General features: G+C 42.6%; 1 protein-coding gene across 2 annotated transcripts in view; it reads left to right on the top strand.

Annotated features, from left to right (window-relative positions):
• Window positions 1-21,709, top strand: part of LOC308341472 (serine/threonine-protein kinase TNNI3K) — a 312,271-nt gene extending 290,562 nt beyond the window's left edge. The window contains exons 24-26 of one of the 2 annotated variants that reach the window (XM_080801433.1): window positions 17,890-17,969; window positions 19,278-19,357; window positions 21,181-21,708. In XM_080801433.1, coding sequence (XP_080657559.1) covers window positions 17,890-17,969; window positions 19,278-19,357; window positions 21,181-21,201 — 181 coding nt within the window. In that variant the 3' untranslated portion in view covers window positions 21,202-21,708. Of the gene's footprint in view, window positions 1-17,889; window positions 17,970-19,277; window positions 19,358-21,180 lie in introns of both variants that reach the window. The other variant, XM_080801434.1, reaches the window with a different exon arrangement.
• The last annotated feature ends 530 nt before the right edge of the window (window positions 21,710-22,239 follow it).

Raw genomic sequence — 22,239 nt, 5'->3', positions numbered from 1 at the left:
CTTATCTCCATCAGCCTTCTCTCTCATTCCTGTCTTCTGACATCGAAAGTTATGTCTTACAACTTAAAAAAAGAACAATGTTATTGTTCTGCCTCCATTTTTAATACACTGATAGCAAAAGAGAAGGAAGATAGAAGGGAGCCCTGGAACATAGTGAGAGGTAGGGAGTCTTGGTCCACTATGGGGTGACACAGAGAGGAGACCCTTTGGACTGTAACAGGGTTAAGCAGCTGTGAAGGAACTTGAAGTCAGACTAACAGAAAAGAGGGCAGCCCCTCACTAAACTTAGACCTAGAAGTTCCGTGTGACGTTGATTCATCTTGGGGTACTTGCTTGAGGCTTCAGTTCATTCAGTTGGGAATAGTGGGGACATGGGAGCAGAAGTAAAAAGGAGCTTGAATAGTCCCATGTTCCCTAGGGCAGTGTTGGGGTCCTATCTCTGAGAACACAGATCCAATTCTCTGTGCTCTGAGTACCCAGAATGGACAGTATTTCTCCTTTGGGCAAGAGCTCTACAACCAGCTTTAGCCCCAGGACATTTTTAGAGGATGTCCTCTCCCTGTCACCGGGGGGTTTGCAGAGGAGGAACTGTGACATATATGGAGACTGTGCACAATGGTGATAAGGGGCACATTCTTGCAGTCCCACCAGCTGGGTCCACATTCTGGCAAAGCCATTTCCTATGCATAATGTTGGCCAAACTAATTAACCTCTTTCTATTTGCTTCCTTATCTATAAAACAAGGAAAATATTAGTACTTGCTTCATGATTATTGTGAAGATTAAGTGAAACAATGTCCATAAACCTTAAAACATCTGGTACATAGTTACTGCTTAATAAATGTTAGCTATTATATGAAATAGATATTACAGCACGAGAAATTCCTACCTAATCATATACATGCATGCACACACAGACACACAAACACGCACACATATTCTACATTAAATGCTACTTTTTTCATAAAGCTTTTTAAATTTCTTTCCTTTCTTCCTTCTTTTGCTTAGCAAATAACTGATAAGGACCCCCTATCCTCCAGGCATGGGGATATGGTGATCAACAAGGTGGACCCAATCCCTGCCCTCACAGAGCTGCTGAACAGACCATTTTCAGCAAAGCATTATAAACTTTATGATAAGAGGGACACAGAATCAAACAGGCAAATATGAATGAATAAATTGTAAATGGATGTTTCTAGTTATTTCTACGTAAATATTAAGTGTTTTGATCCTGAAAATAAGTAGAAATTTCTCTAAAACCTGTGCTGGTCTCTTTTTAATGCCATTTGTGCTATGAATCATAACCACTCAAAAGCCCAGGGTGATTGTGGGTCTGCATCTAACTGTTGTTAATTGTCTAAACAGGTAGCTGGGATCCAGGTAGAGCAAAAAATCCAGATGAAGGAGATATATCGATATCCTTCCAAAGACAGCGCATAGGAAGTAATTACTATCTACTTTAGTTCCCACCCTTCTCACTTTTCCTACTCTCTCATGCTGAGATTCACTGGCCAGGGATTTTTTTTTTTTTTTTTTAAATCTGGTTCAGGCTCTATTGGAAGCTGAACATAGCAGGTGAAGCATTCAGGCCCGTGATGAATCAGGGCCAGACACAAATAGTAGACTGTGGACTCCGGGGCTTCAAAGAAAGGCATTTTAGGGCAGTTCTGTGCTTGGAGCTGCTGCTTGCACTTGCTAAGAGCCAGAATCCGAAGGAGGCAGCCTCTGCACCATGCCCGTAAATAAAGGAAGTGTACGCCTAGCGTTCCTATGGGAACGTGGGGCAGCTCGGATTACCCATTCCCCAGACTCGGTTTCCTTTCAGTGGGGCATCTTATATTAAGAGGTAGACCGAAGGGGTACACCTCCAGAGTGGTGCCTGGGGGATATTTGTAGTGGGCATTGCATGATTTATTTTCCCAACACGGTATAGACGACTTACTCCTGAGGATATTATAAAAAACAGCATGAAAAAGAGGGGATCTGACTTTCCCCCACATATTCCAAAAATGTAAAGCAGTTGTTTTTTAAGTCTTTAAAGTGTGTGTGTGTGTGTGTGCGCGTGCGCGTGCGTGTGTTTGCGCACACACAGTACCCAAGGAAGCAATCCCAGGATAACATTCATTTACTGGTTGGAATATTTATTATGGATTCAAATGTGGATTAAAATTGGTGTTTTTTTCAGGTTCAAAATCTGTTGTCTTTTTACCTTAGCCCCTGACTTTAGTGGAAACGTTGTCTATTTGCCTATAGAGGGAATTCAGGATGAGACTGTAAATACCTAAAACTCATCTTTGCATGATTCAAATCATCAATTGGCTCATGATCAGAGGCCCAAATTTCTAACACCGAGCCCAAATGTCCACTCGGAATTGAAAAATCCAAGTTACTAATGAGAGGGAAGAAGCCCACACACTCACTTCACTCCAGCAGATCGCAGGACTTCCTGTCCTGTGTCAACACTGTGAAGCATTGCATGTGTGTCCTGAGTCCTCTCCTCCCTGTTGCCAGCCCCATTACTCACCTCAGGAGAAGGACCAGAGCTTTCTGCTCTTTAGTGTCTTCACAAAAAATAATGACGGCGATAATAATAACATTCATCCCTCATGATTGCCACAAAGGTTAAATGAGATTATAAACATAGGTGAAATAGGTGTTCTAACACTTAGGATTTTAAAAAGTACTTTTAGAAACGTTATCCTAATTGATCCTTCTGTGAAACATCTGGCTTTGTTAAAAGTCACGTACCACAGAATTGTGAGTGTGATGTTTGTGTTTTGCTATTCCCTGGGTCGTGTATCTAAGAGGAGGAGGCAATTCTCCCAAGCCCCAGGTCCAAAGGCACAGGTAAATGTGGAGTTCCTGCTTTCACCAGAGAAGTGCTTTTGCAAACTTTGGCATTTGGCCACAGCTGTATTGTGGCCAGCCACAAACACAGTTGAGTAAACTTTTTTTTTTTTTTTTTTTTTTTTTGCTGCAGTGCCCACAAAATCTCCAGTGAATTCTTCTCTGTGAAAAGTCTTGAAAGCACACAGTGAACTATGTCATAATTGATACCAGATAGTATTTGGAAGCATTCAGAGGAGCCTATTAGGTATTTTCGTAGCCCGATCCGTGCCCCGTTCAGCTGGTTTTGGAAATCTGCAGAGAGGTGCCTCTGCCTGCCTAGAGTAGACAGGTTTGGCCCCTCCAGGAGGGGGGAGGGGCGTATGGTGCAGACTCTCTGCACCTGGTACTCTGTGGACCCCAGGGTTGCTGCCTAGTGCCATCGGCTGTGGCCAGACCTGAGGTAGGGCCAGCTGGTGACTGACTGTGGGGCCTCCCGAAACCCTTTGCTATTTAAAAATTGTACAGAAAATACATCAGTGAAAAGCCATATAAATGTCTCCAGAAAGAAACTTCGTAAGTGATTTTCCATTTTTCTCACTTCTGAGGGCTGTGGACATTCTTTATCTCAATCATTCATTTAGCAAATATTTATTCAGAACCTACACTTCTAGGTTCTGCAATACAGCATCAGATAAAACAGACAAAACAATCCCTTCCCTCATGGAGCTTTTATTCTAGTGAGGAAGGAGGGTGACTTTTTTTTTTTTTAAAGAAAATTATGAAATCTAGTAAAGCAGGGGTGAGGGATAGGGAGCACAGAAAGAGATGTGATTTGCAATTTTCAACAGAAAGATCAGGGAAGACCTCAGCCAGAAGATAACATGTGAGCAAAGATGTGAACAGAGTGAATTCGAAAACCATAGCCCTCTAGAGAAGAGCATTCCAGATTGTGGGAACAGTCAGTGCAAATTCCCTGAGGTGAGATCATGTCTGTGAATTCCAGGAACAGCCAGGAGACCAGAAGGAGCAAAACAATCCTAGGGAAAAGTAACAGGAGACTAAGTAGAGAAGGGCAGGGAGGCAGGGGGCCAGATCATGAAGGAGACACAGGCCATTGGGAGGACTTGGGTGTTTCCTGAGACTGAGACACCTGCCTCCACAGGGGTCTGAGCGGAGAAGTCACGTGATCACGCTGCCTTTTAAAAGGATCACCCGACCTGGTGTACTTTATGGCACTGAGAGGAGTGGTAGTCAATTCCTTCACTCTTTTAAACCTACTTTCCTCTCATTCAATTATGTAATAAATATTTAACTTAGCCCAGGCTGTGGGCTGGGCACTGGGAAGACTGATAAATGGGGGAAAAGCCAGGATGAACAATTTGATGGAGCACATACTAGCGAGGGCAGCTACCCAAGCGCTGGGGAGCAGGAGTGAAAGCGAGGCATGGGGGAGGGTTACGTAACTTGGTCCCAAGCCACAACTTGGCAGTGGTGGTGCCAGAACTAGAAACCTTATGCTCCTGACCACTCAGCCAGCCTGCCCGGAGCACTGGGGCTGACACAGGAGGCCGGGGACATGACCAGGAGTTCAGGTCCATCAGATTCATTTATTAAATATTGTGGGGAGCATACTCTGCACCAGGCTCCAGATGCCAGGGCCGCAGAGGTGACTAACAGAACACGGCTCCCGTTCTGAAAGCGGGTGCAGTCTGGAGTGCCCCGTCTCAAGGCTTCATAAATACCAACATAAAACTAACCCTGGAGGTCTAGCTATGCAGCCAGTCACAGGACACTTCTTACAGAAGCCACAGTCGTCTTTCTGCCAAAACAGAAGGCAGGAGCAGTGGTGGGCTCATCAGGAAATGTCAAACCCTGGGTTGCCCCAGGATTCAAAGAAGCTTCGCAGCACATCACACCAGAGTAGGGTAAGAGCCCCCACGTTACTGGCAGGAGGTGAGCTTTTCAATAAGAACAAGGCACCCTAGCAACATAATACCATTTTGTTATTCAGGGTCTGACAGCAAAGAATACACAGAGGAGGCAGGGAGAGCTTTGGTGTTGTATGATGAGGCAAAGGTCCCAGAGGTTTAGTATACATTCACTTAAAACAAAAAAAAAAAACCCAAAACATTGCTTGTAATTTTGTAACCTCCTTAGGGTGTTTCAAATGGTTTGTGAAGATCAATGTTCTACATGTTCAAAGAGTTAAGGGAGTTTTCAAATCTTTCCATTCAGACTGGCCTGTCATAAAGAACAAAGGAACATGGAATTTCTTGCAGGGATCTGAATCCATACAACAGAGCCTGGAGATGTTCAATCAACAGAGATGGCCTTTGAACTTTTCTCAATCCAAAAGGGGAAACGAATATGTACTGCTCTGTAGGCGCCTATCTACTTGCCACTTTTATCTTCCGCCAATAAAATTGGTTTTGTAATTTCTACTTATGTAGCCACCCAGGGGCCATTATTATAAAATAGTGGTTAAAAGCTTGGGCTCCGACGGGCCCGAGTTCAAATTCAAGTTCGACTACTTATAAGCTGTGTGACCTGAGGCAAGTTAGTTGAGCTCTCCAAGTCTCACGTGTCTTACCTACAGGATGAAAATAAGAATATCACCTCCTTCATAATGTTGCAGTGAGCGTTAAATGAGAATGTGATTTGTACAAATCTGATATATGGTAAACATGGAATAAATGTATACTCTATTTCTTTCTGTTTTGCCATTAGCTCATGTATTTCCATCTTGATTATTCCTCTTCTAAGAGGAACTACTAAAATGAAAGATGAGTGGAGATCCTACCTCAATGGGTTCGCACTGTTTGGCCCAAAAGTGGAAGATGGCTTAGAGAAGCATCACATAGAGGGTTTATCTGTTGCTCCAACGGAGGGGTTGATAAACTATGCCCCACGGGCCAAATCTAACTCTCTGCCTGTTTTTGTAAAGTTTTTCTTAACACAGCCACACTCGTTTGTTTACATATTGTCTATATCTGCTTTGGTGCCGTGATAGCAGAATTGAACAGTTGCAACAGAAACCCTATGATCTGCAAATTCTAAAATATTTACTATCTGCCCCTTTACAGGAAACATTTTCTGACCCCTGTTCTAGGAACTTAAAAAATCCAAATTTTTTTCAAGTCACGTAGCTCTGAAACTGAATACATTGGAAACTTATCTCCCCAATGGAAAAATAATAAGGCTACCTTCAAGAAGTCAGCCCATTTACTTCCCCTGGTCAATCCCAGAAGACGCAAAGATTCATAAAGCAGCATCCCCAGTCCACTTGCTGGTCCGATGAATATGCACTATGAGGCAGGTTCTGCCGATGGCGAGAGCCAATGCCTCGAGCAGCACCGAGGCCGCTGTGGTCCCTGCCTCTTTTCCATATGGCCGTCACCTCTATCCCAGAAGCCAAGTTTGAAGAGAGACTCTCCATGGCGTTTCGTTTCACTTGCGTATCTGTAAGACTACCGGAAACCACTGAATGTATGAGGATGCCCTAACCAAGAATCATCTGCAGATTTCTCTGGCAAAGATGTGGAGGGTGGAATAGGTTGGACAGGAAAGAGGAGCAAGGAGCCTTCTGCAGAGGTCACTGTTCCCGTGCGTGTAACAGGGGGATGCAGCTCATTCTTGGGCAATGGCTGAAGAAACGGCAGGAGCTGGTAAAAATAAGCACGAGTACAGTTGCAGGGGAGGAATCACTATTCATTCATTTAGTAGATACTTATTGAATACCTAGTTCATGACAATTCGTTTAAGGCACTGGGGATCGAGACACAGTAGTACATGAGACAAACCAGTCCCTGTGGTCGTGAAACTTGCCCTCCAGCTGGAAGAGTCAGGCCATCTTAATTTGGGCTCCTCCAAAAAAAAGACCATGAGACAAGGATTTGCGTGAACCCCTCCCCCCCGCCCCCCACCCAGGATGTGATCTCAAGCACAGTGAAGGAAAGAAAAGTAAATAAAGGGGTACGTTAATGAGTAAGTCACTGCCCTGAGTAACTAAGGCTTAATTTCATGTTGTGTCCTCTGAGGGTATGGGCCATGGCTCAGAATTTTCCCAACAAAGAACAAGATGATGGAGGATTTATCCACCAACTCTTGCTCCTCCCTGGTGGGGGCTCATTAAGGTGAGTGGGAAGGAGAATTAGCTATGCATCCCCACCTTTAAGGACAGACACAGGAAACCATGGGCAGGTATAGAAAATTCTAAAGGTGACTGCCCAAATAGATCAAGGCAGAGTACTACATCTGGCTACACAGGTGACAAACAATGAACAAATACTCAAGAAAATGAGATGGTGGTAAGTACTATGCAGGCAGTTAGAACAGGTTGGTAAGATACAGAGTGACTGGAAGGCTAGTTTAGATGGGCTGGTTAGAAGGATGAAAACAAGGAAGGGCCTGGGGAACAGAATGCAGCAGGGGGAAAAAGCAAATGCAGAGTTCATCAGACAGGAAAAAGAGGAGAAATCGAAGTCCTCTGTTGTAGATACAGCACGGGAGGCAGGTGGGAGTGTTACAGAGTGAAGTCCGCCCAGGGTAGATGCCAAGCCACAAAGGCTTCATCAGCCAGAACAGGGCATGAGAATGTTGTTCTGCATGTGTTGGGCAGTCCCTGAGGGATTTTGAACAGGAACATGACGTAATCTGATTAACATTTTTAAAAGTTCATCCTGGTTACTCCTCTTCCCTTCCCCTTTCTTACAAAAGCCATTAGATAGGGCTGAGCAAGGTTGACGTCTTCACGAGATGTGGAACAGGATGTCTGAATCCAAGCAGGGTACAGAGAATGTCTATGTGGGTAATGAGAGTGGTGGTGGGTGACAGCTGCCTGGCCTGAGGTGTCAGACCTAGAGCGGGAGGAAGGAAGGTTTTCCACAAGGGTTTTGGGCTACCAGGCCAAGATAATAGAGCCCAGGTATTGTAAGGAAGGCATCCATAGGGGGAGAAACCTGATATGGGAGGTCGGAGTCCGAGCCTAGGAAGGAGGACATCCGTGAGACAGGTCAGTGAAGCAGTGACCCCACGTGAGGTGTCAGATCCCATGCACAATGGGAAGAATGTTTATGCAGGGTGGTGGTGGCCACAGTGGTTCTGTGCAGATTGAGAAGGGTGTCAGTTACAAGAAGGTGCCTGGTGTGAGGAAGTTGGAGCATGAGGGTGGGAAAGAGGCTATAAGTGTAGCAGGCAGCCCTGTGCTGGTGATGGGAACCCACAGAGGGAAAGGAGGGCATCACACGGGGCACAGCTCTGTACTGAGTACTGGAGCCCAAGGTAAGAGAGGAGGCACCAGCTTGGGGCAGACTGGTGGGAAATACCCCAGAGTGGGGTGTCAGAACCCAAGAGGGGAAGGGAAGCAGCCACATGGAAGCAACAGTGGAACCCACATGGGGTAAAGGAAGATGTCCCGATATGTGTTGAGGGATGGGGGTGTGACAGCACCCAGAGATTTGTACATTTGGGAGCAATGATCAAACAAGTAAATATATTAATGATAATGGGAACCAGGTTTCTCACTGTCTAAATGAACACTGTAATGTTAGATTGGATTGGAGATAAAGGTATGAATGTATGATTTGAGGGTGGCGGGAGGGGTCTCAATGTATTTACCCATGGATGTATATACACGCATGTTCTTCACCTCTACCTGCTCAGTGAGAGGGTCTGGGAGCAGCAACACTTCAACAAGGAACACACCAAGCACCCAGATCTTGATTTCTAAATGCTGTTCCCAACAAAAAGGAAACAGGGTACTTCGGAAAAACGGCAGATTTCAAGGCTGGAACAAGGAATGCACAAAGTAAGCCTGGAACGTCTGGTGCCAGAAAGTAAAGAGATACTCAAAGATGAGTCTATATCAAAGGACAGCTTAAAGGGGCTCCTGCTTGCCAACTATAAGATAATTTAAGCAGCAAAATAATGACAGTAACATTATAATCCATTGAATAAAATAGTAACTTTAAATCTATACTGATATAAATAAGTGAAGACATTGAAATTTGGTTGAGATATGGAATATTTATATAGTCTCAAAGTTACTCCCCACAAAATACTTATTAATTATGAAAAGAGTCATTTTGTAATAGTGGGTCCTCTCAGACACCACCTTAATCAAGTAATGAAAATTAAGAGCGCAATAATGGGTCAAATGACAATGCGATGGGATACAGTGAAGAGAACACAGAATCATTTTTGTGATGCTTCTCGCCAAAAATACATAATTTTAATTTAATCATTAGTTAGCCTCAGACAAACCAAACTCAAGGATATTCTGCAAAATAACTGGCTTATTCAAAAATGTTCAGGGTCATGAAACTCAAATAAAGACTGAGAAACTGTCTCCAATTGAAGGAAATCAAAGAAACAGAATAACTAAATGCACTGTGTGATTCTGAATCCAATCCTTTTGCTGGAAAGAACATTATTGAGACAATGCACAAGTCTTGAATGGCATCTGAGAGTAAGAGAAATCAAAAGATTGTATTAGGCTATATAGGTGAATGTCTTTATTTTAGAAACATACTAAGGTGTTTGGGAAATGATAGGCATCAGATTGGCAACTTACTCTCAAATGGTTCAGGATTTTTAAAAAAAATGTACCATTGCTGCACCCTTCCTTCATTTTGAGATTGTTTCAAAGTGAAAAGTTAAAATTTTATACATTTACTTTAGCCATGATTTCATGTTGCACATGCCCCAACCTATACATATCCCAGAAGTCCCCTCCCCTTGAGAACCCTTGCTTGTCCTGCATTTCCTCTGTGAAGGGAGGGTACCCTGTGCTGGATGTACTGTGTTCCCAGGCACTGAAGTTTACCTGTACATGTCTACATTTCTGTTTACCCCAAAGGGTAGAGTCCATGTCCATCACACTCATATCTGCATTCTTTTTTTTTTTTTAATTTATTTATTTGACGGACAGAGATCACAAGTAGGCAGAGAGGCAGACAGAGAGAGAGGGGGAAGCAGGCTCCCCGCTGAGCAGAGAGCCAGATGTGGGGCTCGATCCCAGGACCCTAGGATCATGACCTGAGCCAAAGGCAGAGGCTTTAACCCACTGAGCCACCCAGGTGCCCCTCATATCTGCATTCTTAGCACTGAGCACAGCACCTGGCTTTGGGCTTGATAATCAACCACGGAGAGGAGAGAGACAAAGTTATAGGTATAAAATTGGAATCTTGGGGCGCCTTGGTGGCTCAGTGGGTTAAAGCCTCTGCTTTTGGCTCAGGTCATGATCTCAGGGTCTTGGGATCGAGTCCCGCATTGGGGGGGGGGGTGTCTCTGCTCAGCGGGGAGCCTGCTTCCCTCTCTCTCTCTCTCTGCCTGCCTCTCTGCCTTCTTGTGATCTCTGTCAAATAAATAAATGAAAATCTTTAAAAATAAAATAAAATAATGTTGGAATCTTTTCTAGAGCTAGAGTTAAGAAAAGCAGGTTGTTTGTGTGCTGCCTGGCCTGTGTTTGAATTACAGCTGTGTGACCCTGTACCAGACTTAGACTCCCTTCCCACATGTGTAAAACGGGTTGTAAGATGGAGTAAATGTAATAAGATTTGCAGGGCATCTAGCAGAGTCCTTGACACTTAGCAGGTAGGCAACAAATTTTTGTTTCCCTTTTCTCCTTAAAAATAGGAATAAAAATTATCAAAGAAGACTAGAAGTATAGAATTTCAGGTTATCTCTTGACTTCACAATAGCCCTGATATATGAACTTGGATAGGTCATTTCACTTCACAAAGCTTCGACTTCCTTCTTGGGAAAATGGGAGGCAGGAAAATGGAGGAGTGAGAGGTGAGCTTTATGACCATCGTGCTCCCATTAAAATTTCAAGTACTTTCCCTCTTTTTGGATAATAGTAAGTACAGAAGGTGAAGGATAAGTGAGTTTTTACTGTATTTAAAGGGTGGTCCTTAGTTGTAGCAGTCAAGGCATGCGAAGTGCCCCTCCTACTGGATTGCACAATTCCTCATTCATACCTGCTAAAAATATAGGTAAATTGAGAGGCCGTGGTATTGTTAGGTTACTGTTGAGCACATTAAAAATTTATGAGCCATCAAGGAACTGGCACACAGTTTCAATTTTTGCTGCATTTTCCCTTATTCATAATTCTTTCCCTAATTGCTTTTTCCCTTAAAAATGGGGGAGCCTGAGACCTTGGATATTTGCCTAATGGCTCAAACAGAGCCATGACCCATTGCCAAGTCTTTCAGGCCTTTTATAGCCTGGGGACATTTGCCACTGAAAGAAAGCTGATGGGTTTGATTTTCCTGAAAGAGATATTTTGCACTGACCTCTGGCCCCATTAAATACTTTGGCCATTGCCCATTCACTGTAATGGGAGCAATAAATTTGTTTTAATTTAGGATGTTATCAAGTAGGGAATATTGACAAAGACAAAATAATGTTCAAAAAACAGCCAGGATGAAATCATGAATAAATAAATATTTTGAACTTAGCTGATAAATTAACAAATGCTTATTCATAAGAGTCTGACCGGACTATTTCAAAGTTAGGCCAAAGGTGATCCCATTTCTAATAGAAATGTCGTCTTTCTCTTTCGACCAGTGAAAAGGTGGGCTACACAGACATTGCAAGGCATAGAAAGGCATTTATCCATTGTGACAGATCTGTTTTAAATAGATCTATTTGTTTTCAGCTAAAGGCTACTCTAGTAGCCTTTTCTATGGCAAAGCATTTATTTTCCTTGTGTAAACACCTTTATTAGGGATCGCAGCAGGCTGTTTCTCTACCTTTTCTTTCTATTAGTCCCTTAGATTAGTGTCAAAGAACTGAAATTCTGGTTAGATGTTACCTGTATGTGTTTCATTTTGAGTGAAAGAAATGACTTTTAACTTGGGTACATTCCTCTTGAGGAAGGGGATAAAGGTGCATATGCCATCGATCCCCTGACTAATATTCTTTCATAAGTAACATCATTATGACAGATGGCCCCAAAAAAAAAAAAAAGTCCTAACAAACCACAAAGCATATTTGCAAAGCCGTGAGGTCTTAGATGGTGTTGGTTTGCAAAGACCAAATGACTAAATCTTCTAGGTTACCAGTAGCCTGAGGGCATCTTTAGCTGCATAAAAACTAACTGGACTAACTTGAACGGAATAAAATTGTGCCTGAAGTCTTTAATCACACTAGTAACCTAATGGTTTCCTGTTCGACATAGCCAGGGCAGTGTTTAGGAAGATGAATCCATGCATATAGCTTAGAAAACCTTGCACAAGATCAGACAGTTGTGGGGAGGCATAAGCATCTCCTTTAGCAAGTTTAGTGTGTGTGTCTCAAGTTTTGGCACAGGGACAGGTAAGCCATTGTTGGAGAGGGGAAAGTAAAAAATGTTTAAAAGATCTAACTAAGCAGGACATGAGAAAGCTGATGCTTTCTTGCATCATAGGTTCCCCTATGATGAAGAAAGGTATTTCTCTATGAGGAATGTCGTGTTTGTCTTTATATGCCAAGAATCCAAAACTCTGTAACTCATGACGAATTCGGGGAGCTCCCCAAATGGTAACAGACCAACAGCTTGACATGGGCTGCTATTAAATGTAGCATGCTTTACAAGAAAGGGCATGGGCTGGAAGTCTGAAGACCTTTTGTTCAAGTTCTGTTTCTGTCTCTTGCTAGCTCTGTGAGTTACTGCAGGTTGTTCAAACTTGGAGCCTGGTATAGGATGGAGGTAAAGTTAATGCCTTCCCAGATACCTCATGGGGGGTTGGTAAAAATGCTCTAAGCTAATCAGTATAAAATTATGTGCCAACCACAAAGCCCTCTACAAACCTAGGAAATCATTATTCTATCATCATGGTAGAACTTACTGTTCTGTGTCTCTTTGTTCTTATTTAGTTGTTTCAATTTCACTCTTGCTTTCAAGCCATGTGGACTCTATTCATTTGCTATAATTCACCAAATCAAAGTCCCCGGCTCTGCAAAAACCACACTTGGAAGAATGTCATAAAGATGGTTTCTTTTGGACTGGATGCCCACCTGATGTCTCCTTTGGAATGTAATTCAGTCAAAGGCAATCATGGCACTAGCAGATATTCTGAGAATTCATGAAATCCCACAGCCAAAACCATGATCCATTGCTCCAATACCAAAAGCATTTGGCAGACTATAGTTTGGAAGCCACCGTCCTGGCTGCTTTTGAGGCTCTGAATGGGGCCATTTGAACTCGCTGTGGCCCTGCCCACTCCCACCACTCTGGAGAGAAGGCACCCGAGTTCCCCGGACTCTCTTTAGACAGTCTTTTTCTTACTTCCTCACGGGCTTTGCTTCACAATATACCTTCCTGGAGTAAGAGATGACAGAGTGATTTGGAGTTTTTCTCCACCTCTCAGACACTGCAACATGAAGAGTCTACAGATTTATCTTCTAAAAAAACTTCTGTGAAGCAGCTCAGGGGTTTTTAGCACCAGCCTTACACAACCTGTCATTCAAATCCTTAATGATGGGTTTATGTGAAAGCGATTTCTCCACACTTTCCATTTGCTTCATCTTAGATGGCAGTGTGGTTCTTCCTTTGAAATAGACCACGAGGGGCGCCTGGGTGGCTCAGTGGGTTAAAGCCTCTGCCTTCGGCTCAGGTCATGATCCCAAGGTCCTGGGATGGAGCCTCACATCAGGCTCTCTGCTCCTCGGGGTGCCTGGTTTCTCCTCTCTCTCTCTGCCTGCCTCTCTGCTTACTTGTGATCTCTGTCTGTCAAATAAATAAACAAAAACAAAAACAAAAACAAAAGAAATAGACCACGAAAAGAGCTGGTTCCTTCCGGCAAATATCAGGGTTCAGTGACTATTTGAAATGAAATGTCTATAGACGAAACACTGCAAACACCACCTCAAGTAGGAGCAGTAATGAGTAGCTATGTATGCGTGGCACGTGTGTGGAAATCGGCCGTTCGGTCCTGGCCAAATGGCAGACACTTCAGATAAGGAAGATAAAAATCTTCTGCCTAAGTGGGAAATGCAATCTCATCTGCCTTTCCAACATATGAAAACCAGTTTCACAAAGTCTGCGTGGTTCATAACTACCTTCCAAAGAATCATGGAACATAAGAAATGGAGGGACCTGGAATGTCCCATCATTTGGATCCCTCTGTAGCCCCCACTACCATGAGGTACTTCAGCCATATCTCAAAAACTTCCAGAGATGGGACAGTGTCCCCTTCTAGAAAAACTCAATCTGTTTGGGGGCAGTTCAAACTTTAGGAAATGTGATATTGTCTTTTAACTATTCCCAGTGTCTTAGGCTCAGCCTTTACCCTGAAGATGGAGAATGTCACTTACCTGAAGTCTGTGTCAGTTCTTCATTTATTCAACCAGTGACAATTCAATCTAACCACTTGTCATTTGGCACCGATCTCCCCTTCTTACCTCCAAGCAATCGGGAGAAACTCTGTCCAGTATCTGCGGGAATCCAGATGTATGTTCTTGCGTATGGGTTCCCCTTTAAATTTATCCTCAACAAAAAAGATAAAGCAAATCTAACACGGTGTCTTTTTTTTTTTTTTTCTTACTGAGCCCATGGTAGCTTCTAGTAATCAGTGCTTTTTTTTTTTTTTTAAGTGTACAGAAAAACTCTGTTTTAATATTCTTTTCTGGATTTTTGCCTAGAATGTACATTAATCCACTAGTTTAGTTTATAGACTCTGCCTTCCTCCTGCTCTGAAGAACTGAAGCTATATTTGGATACATTCTATCATCTAGCACTTTCCTCACTTTTCATAGCTCTTCTGTAATCTTATATACATATTGATTGACTTGGGTTTGGATAATACTTTTTGCTTAATGTGTTGGTCATGAACGTCGTTATCTCTGTGTTCCTTTCAGCCAACATAGCTTCCTAGTTTAGAATGTTCTTGTCTTTGCTCATGGTGTGTAAGTCCATTTGCAGACCACGTGACTGACTATAAACATGCTAGCTTGTGCCGGCAAACCATGGTCTGACTGGCATGCACACACAAAAATGCAGATTACATATTTTGGGGTTGAGTATGAACTGGTCTATTTAGCTAACCATCTACTAGGTAGTCTATACACACAAAGCTTGGATTGAAAAGCAGGAAATATTTTTTGAATTTTAGTTCTGCTCTTCATTTTAGATAAATTATTCATCCCCTGGTGTGCCTTTGTAAGAGACAATGGCTGATGATTGTGTTTATCTTTACATATACATCACAGAGCTAATTTGAACTATTTAGCCTAAAACGACTGAAACCTTTTTTAGTACTTAAATAAGAAATGTCGATATAATGGGGTTGTGTGCAAAACTAACATAAAGATTCTGTTCTTCTCTTTAAAGGAGAAAATATCACTACATTCCCATTAAACATACACATGAAATTACCCATATAATATTCTTTATCATTCATATATATGCCTATGTATGACATGCAGCATCCTCTTAGTATAAAGAAGGCTACCTAGTTGACTAGTAATAGTGAAACACTGAAAAGCTGAGTGTTTTTCTTACCTGCCATTAGTTCACACTTAACTTTCCTGGGGCAGCGACATCACTGGACCCGTCGAGTTTCACTGACCACAACTTCAGCAAACACAGGTCCTGCTGGTGTGTCCCTTAGACTCTGGGCTTCTGCGAAACTCCTGCTGAAGTCTGGGTCAGAGCACATGGGTTGAGGACAACTAGTTCCATTGATCAGGGTCTGGTTTCTCCTGCTTTGTTTGACCTGGGCGTGCCTGGCTTCCATCTGTCTGTCATCCTAGAACAGTGTCCAGAGCCAGCCCATGTGGTATTTCTTGGGCAGGAAGGTTAAGTCCCCTGGCATGATTGCATTCAGCAACTGAATAAATAAGACAGCTTGGGGATGGGTTTTTATTCCTAGGAAACCAGATAGCCTTTTTGATGATAAAATATTTATTCCCCATTATCTTGTTGTTGCCAAGACTACTATGGACAGTACATTTCTTAAAAGGAGTTAGATTGCTAAAGAGGCTTTAGTAGGTAAATTTTAGGGTATCAGCAGGTCTGTTTTATTTTGAAAAATATCTCATAGGACATTTGATTGCCCAGAACTGAGTGTGGTTTGCCACTTAATGTTGATTCAGCTAATACCATGTCCCACTTTAAGTCAATACTTTTTCTTCTTTTTAATCATTGTTTTCCCCTAAAAAAGAACTTCACTTTATCTCTTAAGAAAACATGTCATCATTTTAAGGCAAAGTAAATTAAATAGTGTGCATTTATATTAGAGTTTAGAAAAATCTAACTTCTTCAAATGAACATTTTGTAATAACTTTATTGTACACACTTTAATTATTTTAATTATTTACAAAGTACCAGCTAAGCACTATGGGAGATCCAAAGATGTCAGACAGCACCTCTGACCTCCAGGAATATTTAGTGAGGTTCACTAGCATACAAATACAGATGGTGCTACACCAAGGCAGATTCTGATAAGCACTGTGGTAGAAGTATAAGTACTAGAGGGTATAAAATCCTAGATGGGATTTCCAAGAAGACTGAGGAAGTGTTACCTTTGAGTTGGACCTTTATAAATAATAAAAGTAGGTAACATGTATTGTTTCCTAAATGCTAGCCCTTTTCAAAGTATTTTAAACTTATTATTTCTTTAGTTCTCATGATTAACCTTATAAGCCAAGTTTTGTTATGATTCCCATCTTATGGTTGTATAAACTGACGTGAACATAGGAGAGACCACAGGTATATAATTCACTGACAGATATGATTCACTATGAGGGTGAAGGTTTCCTTGGCTTCAGGTTTTGAGTCTGAAGAGCTAAAAAGGAAGCAAACCAATTAACCAGTATGATAAAAGAGTAGAAGCTGGAGGAAGAGAAGGACTAATTAGGGCCAGGAACTAGGAAGAAACTCCTATTTGAATAGTGGATAAGCATGCAGGCTTTGGAATCTAAAAGCCTTGGGTTTGACCCTTAGATGAGCCAATTACCAAACCTGAGTGACAAGTTACTTAATGGCTCCAACCTCAGTTTTCTTACCTGTAAAATGACAGAAATGATTTGGTAGTGATAAGAATTAAGTGAGATGAGAGAGGTAAATTCTTACTACAAGGAATCATGAAATAAACATTATCATCACTATCTCTTATAGTTACCATTGTAACAACAGCAATATAATAATAACAATATGTCCTGTCATTGGTTTCTTGATATTGATTATTATTCAGATAATAATGTTCTGGTGATTGATTCCTTTTGAGTAAGTCTTACAATGATATTAATTCAGGTTTTAGAATCAACACTCCTTTTTATTAAATTTAATCATCAAAACAAACTGGAATTATTTATGTATTTTTCCCATTTTACAAATAAATACACTGAGGCTGAGAACAGGTGGCATGCCCTTTGTAGCCTCCCTGGAAGAGGCAGGACTCACACCCAGATCTGACTTACTCCAAATAACTCTGAACTCTCTCCCAACTAGTCACTTGTAGCATTAAAAACACCTTTGGAGAAAAAAAAAACAAAACAAAACACCTTTGGAGGGGCGCCTGGATGGCTCACTGAGTTAAGCCTCTGCCTTAGGCTCAAGTCATGATCTCAGGGCCTTGGGATCAAGCCCTGCATCAGGCTCTCTGCTCAGCAGGGAGCCTGCTTCCCCCTCTCTCTCTCCTTGCCTCTGCCTATTTGTGATCTCTCTCTCTATCAAATAAATAAATAAAATCTTTAAGACAAAAAAAAACAAAACAAAACAAACCTTTGGAGGTGCCTGGGTGGCTCAGTGGGTTAAGCTGCTGCCTTCGGCTCAGGTCATAATCTCAGGGTCCTGGAATCGAGCCCCTCATTGGGCTCTCTGCTCAGCAGGGAGCCTGCTTCCCTGTCTGTCTCTGCCTGCCTCTCTGCCTACTTGTGATCTCTCTCTCTCTGTCAAATAAATAAATAAAATCTTAAAAAAAACAACAACAACAACAACAAAAAACACCTTTGTATATTTTGTCAGTTTTCTGGGATCTATGCTGAGTGAATAAATTTTGTTTTATAAAAATGTTATAAGGAAACCACCACCATGGTTTTCATAGTGTGAAAACATATGTCTCTCGGAATTTTCTAGTGCTGGACAGTGTTCCTCTCAAGGCCTGTCTTTGGAGGAGATGAAGAGAGGTCTCCAGTGTCCCCCCGTTGACAAATATGGTAAGTCTATAGATTATTCAGATCGATTAAGGGACCTGCCCCTGAGAAGGTGATATTTATCTGATAACAAGAAAAGATTTTGTTTTTTATAATAACGAGAAATGAGATGCTTTACAGATACTATATTGTAAAAGTATAAACTTTGATCTTGTCTTATATAACTCTGCATTTATCTTTGAGTTTAGTGATGTGTGTGCATTGTGTATTTGTATATGTATATCAGTGTGGGTCCATGTGGAAGAAGATAAAACTCTCCTCATGAAAACAGTCGCCTGCGTCTTATGATATTCCAAAACCTAGTTGCCACTTTACTGAGTTCACTGCGTCTAAGCCCCACATCGCAGGTATGTCTGGAGGAGAAAAACAAGACAGGAGTCTCCACAATTACATCATATGCTGGGAGCTCTTCCCCTTTAGAAAGTACCCAAGGGTAAAAGGTAAACCCAGCCATCTCCTCCAAATCTAAAGAGGAGGTGAAGGTATCATTGATGGTATCCATTTTGCACAGGATTACTTTAGAAGGAATTAATACTTTAGAAGGAATTAACTCTTTGAAATAGTTAACACAGCTCTCCGCAGGCCCCTGGAAGCCAGAGGATGGGTAATCGCCCTTATCACCAGCTGCCATATTAATGTGCGAGGCCTGTAATGTCCTTTTTCCAACCTCTAAGCCTGAGAGGCTCTATATTTAATTGGAATTTTAGCACAATGGGCTCATTTATTCATGGGAACTTTCCTTGACAATATGGAGGACTGAAAAAAATGTATGTCAGCTAAAGAGATCAGATTTATTACAAGAACTGGGTTTGGGGAAGAATAAATTGGATGATGTGTTCCTGGTTCTCTGATTTAGATGGCCGTAGACCCGGAAAGCCCTCAGCTTTGGGATCCTCACCAATGCACCTTGTTTGCCTAGTATTATTACCTAAGGCATAAGAAAGCCTTTAAGAAATGAAGGGAAAAAAATAGTTCTGGATAGATGCAGACAAACTACTTGGGAACATTAAAGAGAGGAAACTTTGTGTTCTGACTCCCAGGACGTGTCTAGAATGTAGCCGAGTGCTTTTTATCATCAGCTTTACAACATAATTGGCCAGTCTAGTAACAGGGGAAAATGTGCTCTAAGTGTCACATCATCACATTTTTCATAGAGATAATATCGTTTTTTCAAACCTTCACAGATGTGACCACACAACCACAAAATATAGGGCACCCTTTGAAATGTGTGCTTTGACCAGAAGTCTTCCCTTTCATGGTGGAGGAAACATTTCAAGACGAAGCATTTCATTAACGATCTGTTTCTTAAAGGAATAAGACTGAGCAGAATTCCTCAAGGTGGAGAAGACAGAAGAGGTGCAGAAATGCAGAAGCTGGATCTTCCCCCGCATGTGTGTACTGGGGTGGAAGAAAACATTAGGGTGTTTGGATGGAGCAACAGACAAAGGAGACAGATTTACTGTCTCCCCCCTGGGAACATCCCGCTGCACAAGAAAGAACATTTAATTGCCCTCCATTTTCATCACATAGGCTAGTTGCGGTAAAACAGCTACTTTAGGAACTGTTTCTTCCTCTCTGCCCCCAAAGAGCAGGGCTAGAGAAGATAAGATTACACACAGAGCAATTCTCACTGTACTTGAGGCTTTTCACCCTCAAGTAACAAAACATGCAAACGTTGGTCAGTCTTTTCCTAGAGCCTGTGGTCAAATTTCACGCAGGTCCCTCTTCAGCGGAGCAGCCCCCCAAGTACCTGTCATCCAACTCTGGCAATGACACATCAATAAAAAACTCTGCCACCCATCCCGGAAAGAGCCGCCCCACATTGAGGAACAAGCACCCCCAATGAGATTTCCCCTGGAAGGGGAAGGGGCATGGCAGAGCCTCACAGGCCAGTAAAACTGTATGTGGTACAAGAGAAAACGGATGATAAAAGGATCGCTAGTTTATCAAAACGTCTATCTGTGCCTGGAATGAAGGTGCAGTTTCAGGCTGGACAAGAGGAAATATTTTGCTTTAGGATGTAGATTTTATGTAAGTCCACCCAAAATTAAGATTCAGTGATGTGTATCTTGATCCTGCCTCCCCTCTTCTCAGCGCCCCCACCACACACACACACACACACACACACACACACACACCCTCCTCCTCCTCTCTGACGGGGGCCAGCCCCCCACTGGAGGGGAGCGAGAGGAGGACCCGTCAGCAGCAGCCCCCGGCATGTCCATTCAGGAGAGTGTGTGTGCTGCCTAACAGATTAGCCAGAGAGCCTTCTTGTGAAAATAAATAAACCTATCCAATTGCATATTGCTAGACACCTTGACAAAAATGTAGAAGACTGAGTCGGTTCTGAAAACTCAGCTATCAAAGGGGAGCAGAAGCAGCATTAGCTGTTGACAAATGGGCCCATTTTCACAGAAGCAATGAACAAGCGGCTTCCTTACTTGCAGTGGAAAAGGAACGGCTTCCCGGCACATGTCCTGTGTCCTCTCGGGCAGCGGCCTGGTCCTGAGCCACAAGTTGCCTGTTCTCTGGACACAGCAGGGGCCAGTACTTCAATGAGCATCAAATACCACTGGTATTTGGGCCTAAGCTTTGAGGTCCACTTAAAAACCAGGCACTCAGGAAGGAAAAACAAAATCAAACCTAACCAAAGGCAACCTGCTGTAGAGAGCGGCTCTTTCCTTCTGCTCTGTGCTTACCTCTACCTTCTTTTTATCACCACCATTTGCCTCTCACGGAGTCACACACTATACGGATGGTCTGGTCTATGCTACCAACCTTATGGATTAATGTCCTATTTACAAATGAAGACACCGAGGCCTACAAAGGTTAAGTGAACAAAAACCACAGAACCAGTAAGTCATGGAGTCAGGGTTTAAAGCCAGATGTGCCTGACACAGAAGCCCAGGCTTCTCACCATAGCAATACTCCACCTTCTTGAACTGACCCCCTTCTTGACTCCAGATGTGGCCAGCTTGGGTCCCAATCACACACCCCTCATGTGTGTTCCCCTGGTCTCAGCTCTCTGTTTGCGTTTTAAATTTTGCCTTTGTTTTACAATGGCTTGCCACCAACTTCTGCCCAGACCCTGAGCCCAGGAGCCGGGAGAAGATGCCTGGCAGCTGTGTGGTGCACTGGGTGAGGCTGGTTAGGAAAAAAATGGCAAGACAGGCCACAAGCCCTAAGTAACAGCTGAACTTCTATTCCGTTGCAGGCTACGTGTCTGATCCCATGAGCCCGATGCATTTTCATTCTTGCCCGAATAGTGGCAGCTTTGAGGACAGCGGCTGACAGCATTCCGCAGATACCTGAGGAGAGTTTTCCCCCAAACTGACAGCAACAGTTTCAACTACGGCAGGCTTGCTTCCAATTATAATATTTTTACCCTCTAAGGTTTCCTTAAATTGGCTTGTTTATTCTGGTCCTATTTAATTCCCTACCGCAAGTTGGGTTTTGGATTTGTGGCTAAGCAGTGAAATGCAAAAGAACCAAGACAGAATGTATCTAAAGAATTGGTTTGAATTTTGTAACTGAAAGAACAAATTTATATCGTTACTTAGAGATGGGGCCTAAGTCTGTGGTGGGCACTTAACAATTGTTATGTTTTCCTAGACTGAATTATCTAGACTTGAGTTTGAGAACTGTGGGTTTGATTTTTTTAGAATACTGTTCATTTTCTTATGTTATTATGTTACCGCTAGTGTCCGGCTCTGTGATTAAAGATTGTTGGCACACAAAATGGATTCAGAAGTGTATCTCATTCCAACAAGACATCTTCTGAGTATACCTTCTTTAAGACATATCGGTAATGACCTTCAGATCAAGATGCTTGCAAAATACTGCACTTAGTTATTTAGCCTCCTTTCTGTATCATAGCAAGTGCTCTGTGCTTTGTTTGGGCATCTTGTTGCCCAATGTATACCTTCCAAGATATCGTAGATGCTCTTGGTATAGGTATGACACTACACTACAAATACAAACCCGTTGTTCATACCAGAGTCTAGCACGGTGCACGGGAAGGATATCTGAGGTACCAGTGGCCTGCAAAAAATGAGACATCCGGGGGCACCTGGCTGGCTCCGTCAGTAAAGCCTGTGACTCTTGATATCAGGATCAAGTGCACAATGAGATGTTTAACAGCTTCCTGGCCTCTACTCCCAGATGCCAGTAACAGCTCCCTGAAAAAGCCACCAGACATTTCTAGATGTCCCCGGGGGGGCACAAAACTGCCCCAGGTTGAGAACCACTGCTCCAAGCCATCAGAGGACAACTG

The sequence above is a fragment of the Martes martes genome (assembly GCF_963455335.1).
Source record: "Martes martes genome assembly, chromosome: 4".
In the NCBI taxonomy this organism is placed as follows: domain Eukaryota; kingdom Metazoa; phylum Chordata; class Mammalia; order Carnivora; family Mustelidae; genus Martes; species Martes martes.
The sequence above is the reverse complement of the archived record's forward strand: the minus strand, read 5'-3'. Positions and strand labels throughout refer to the sequence as shown.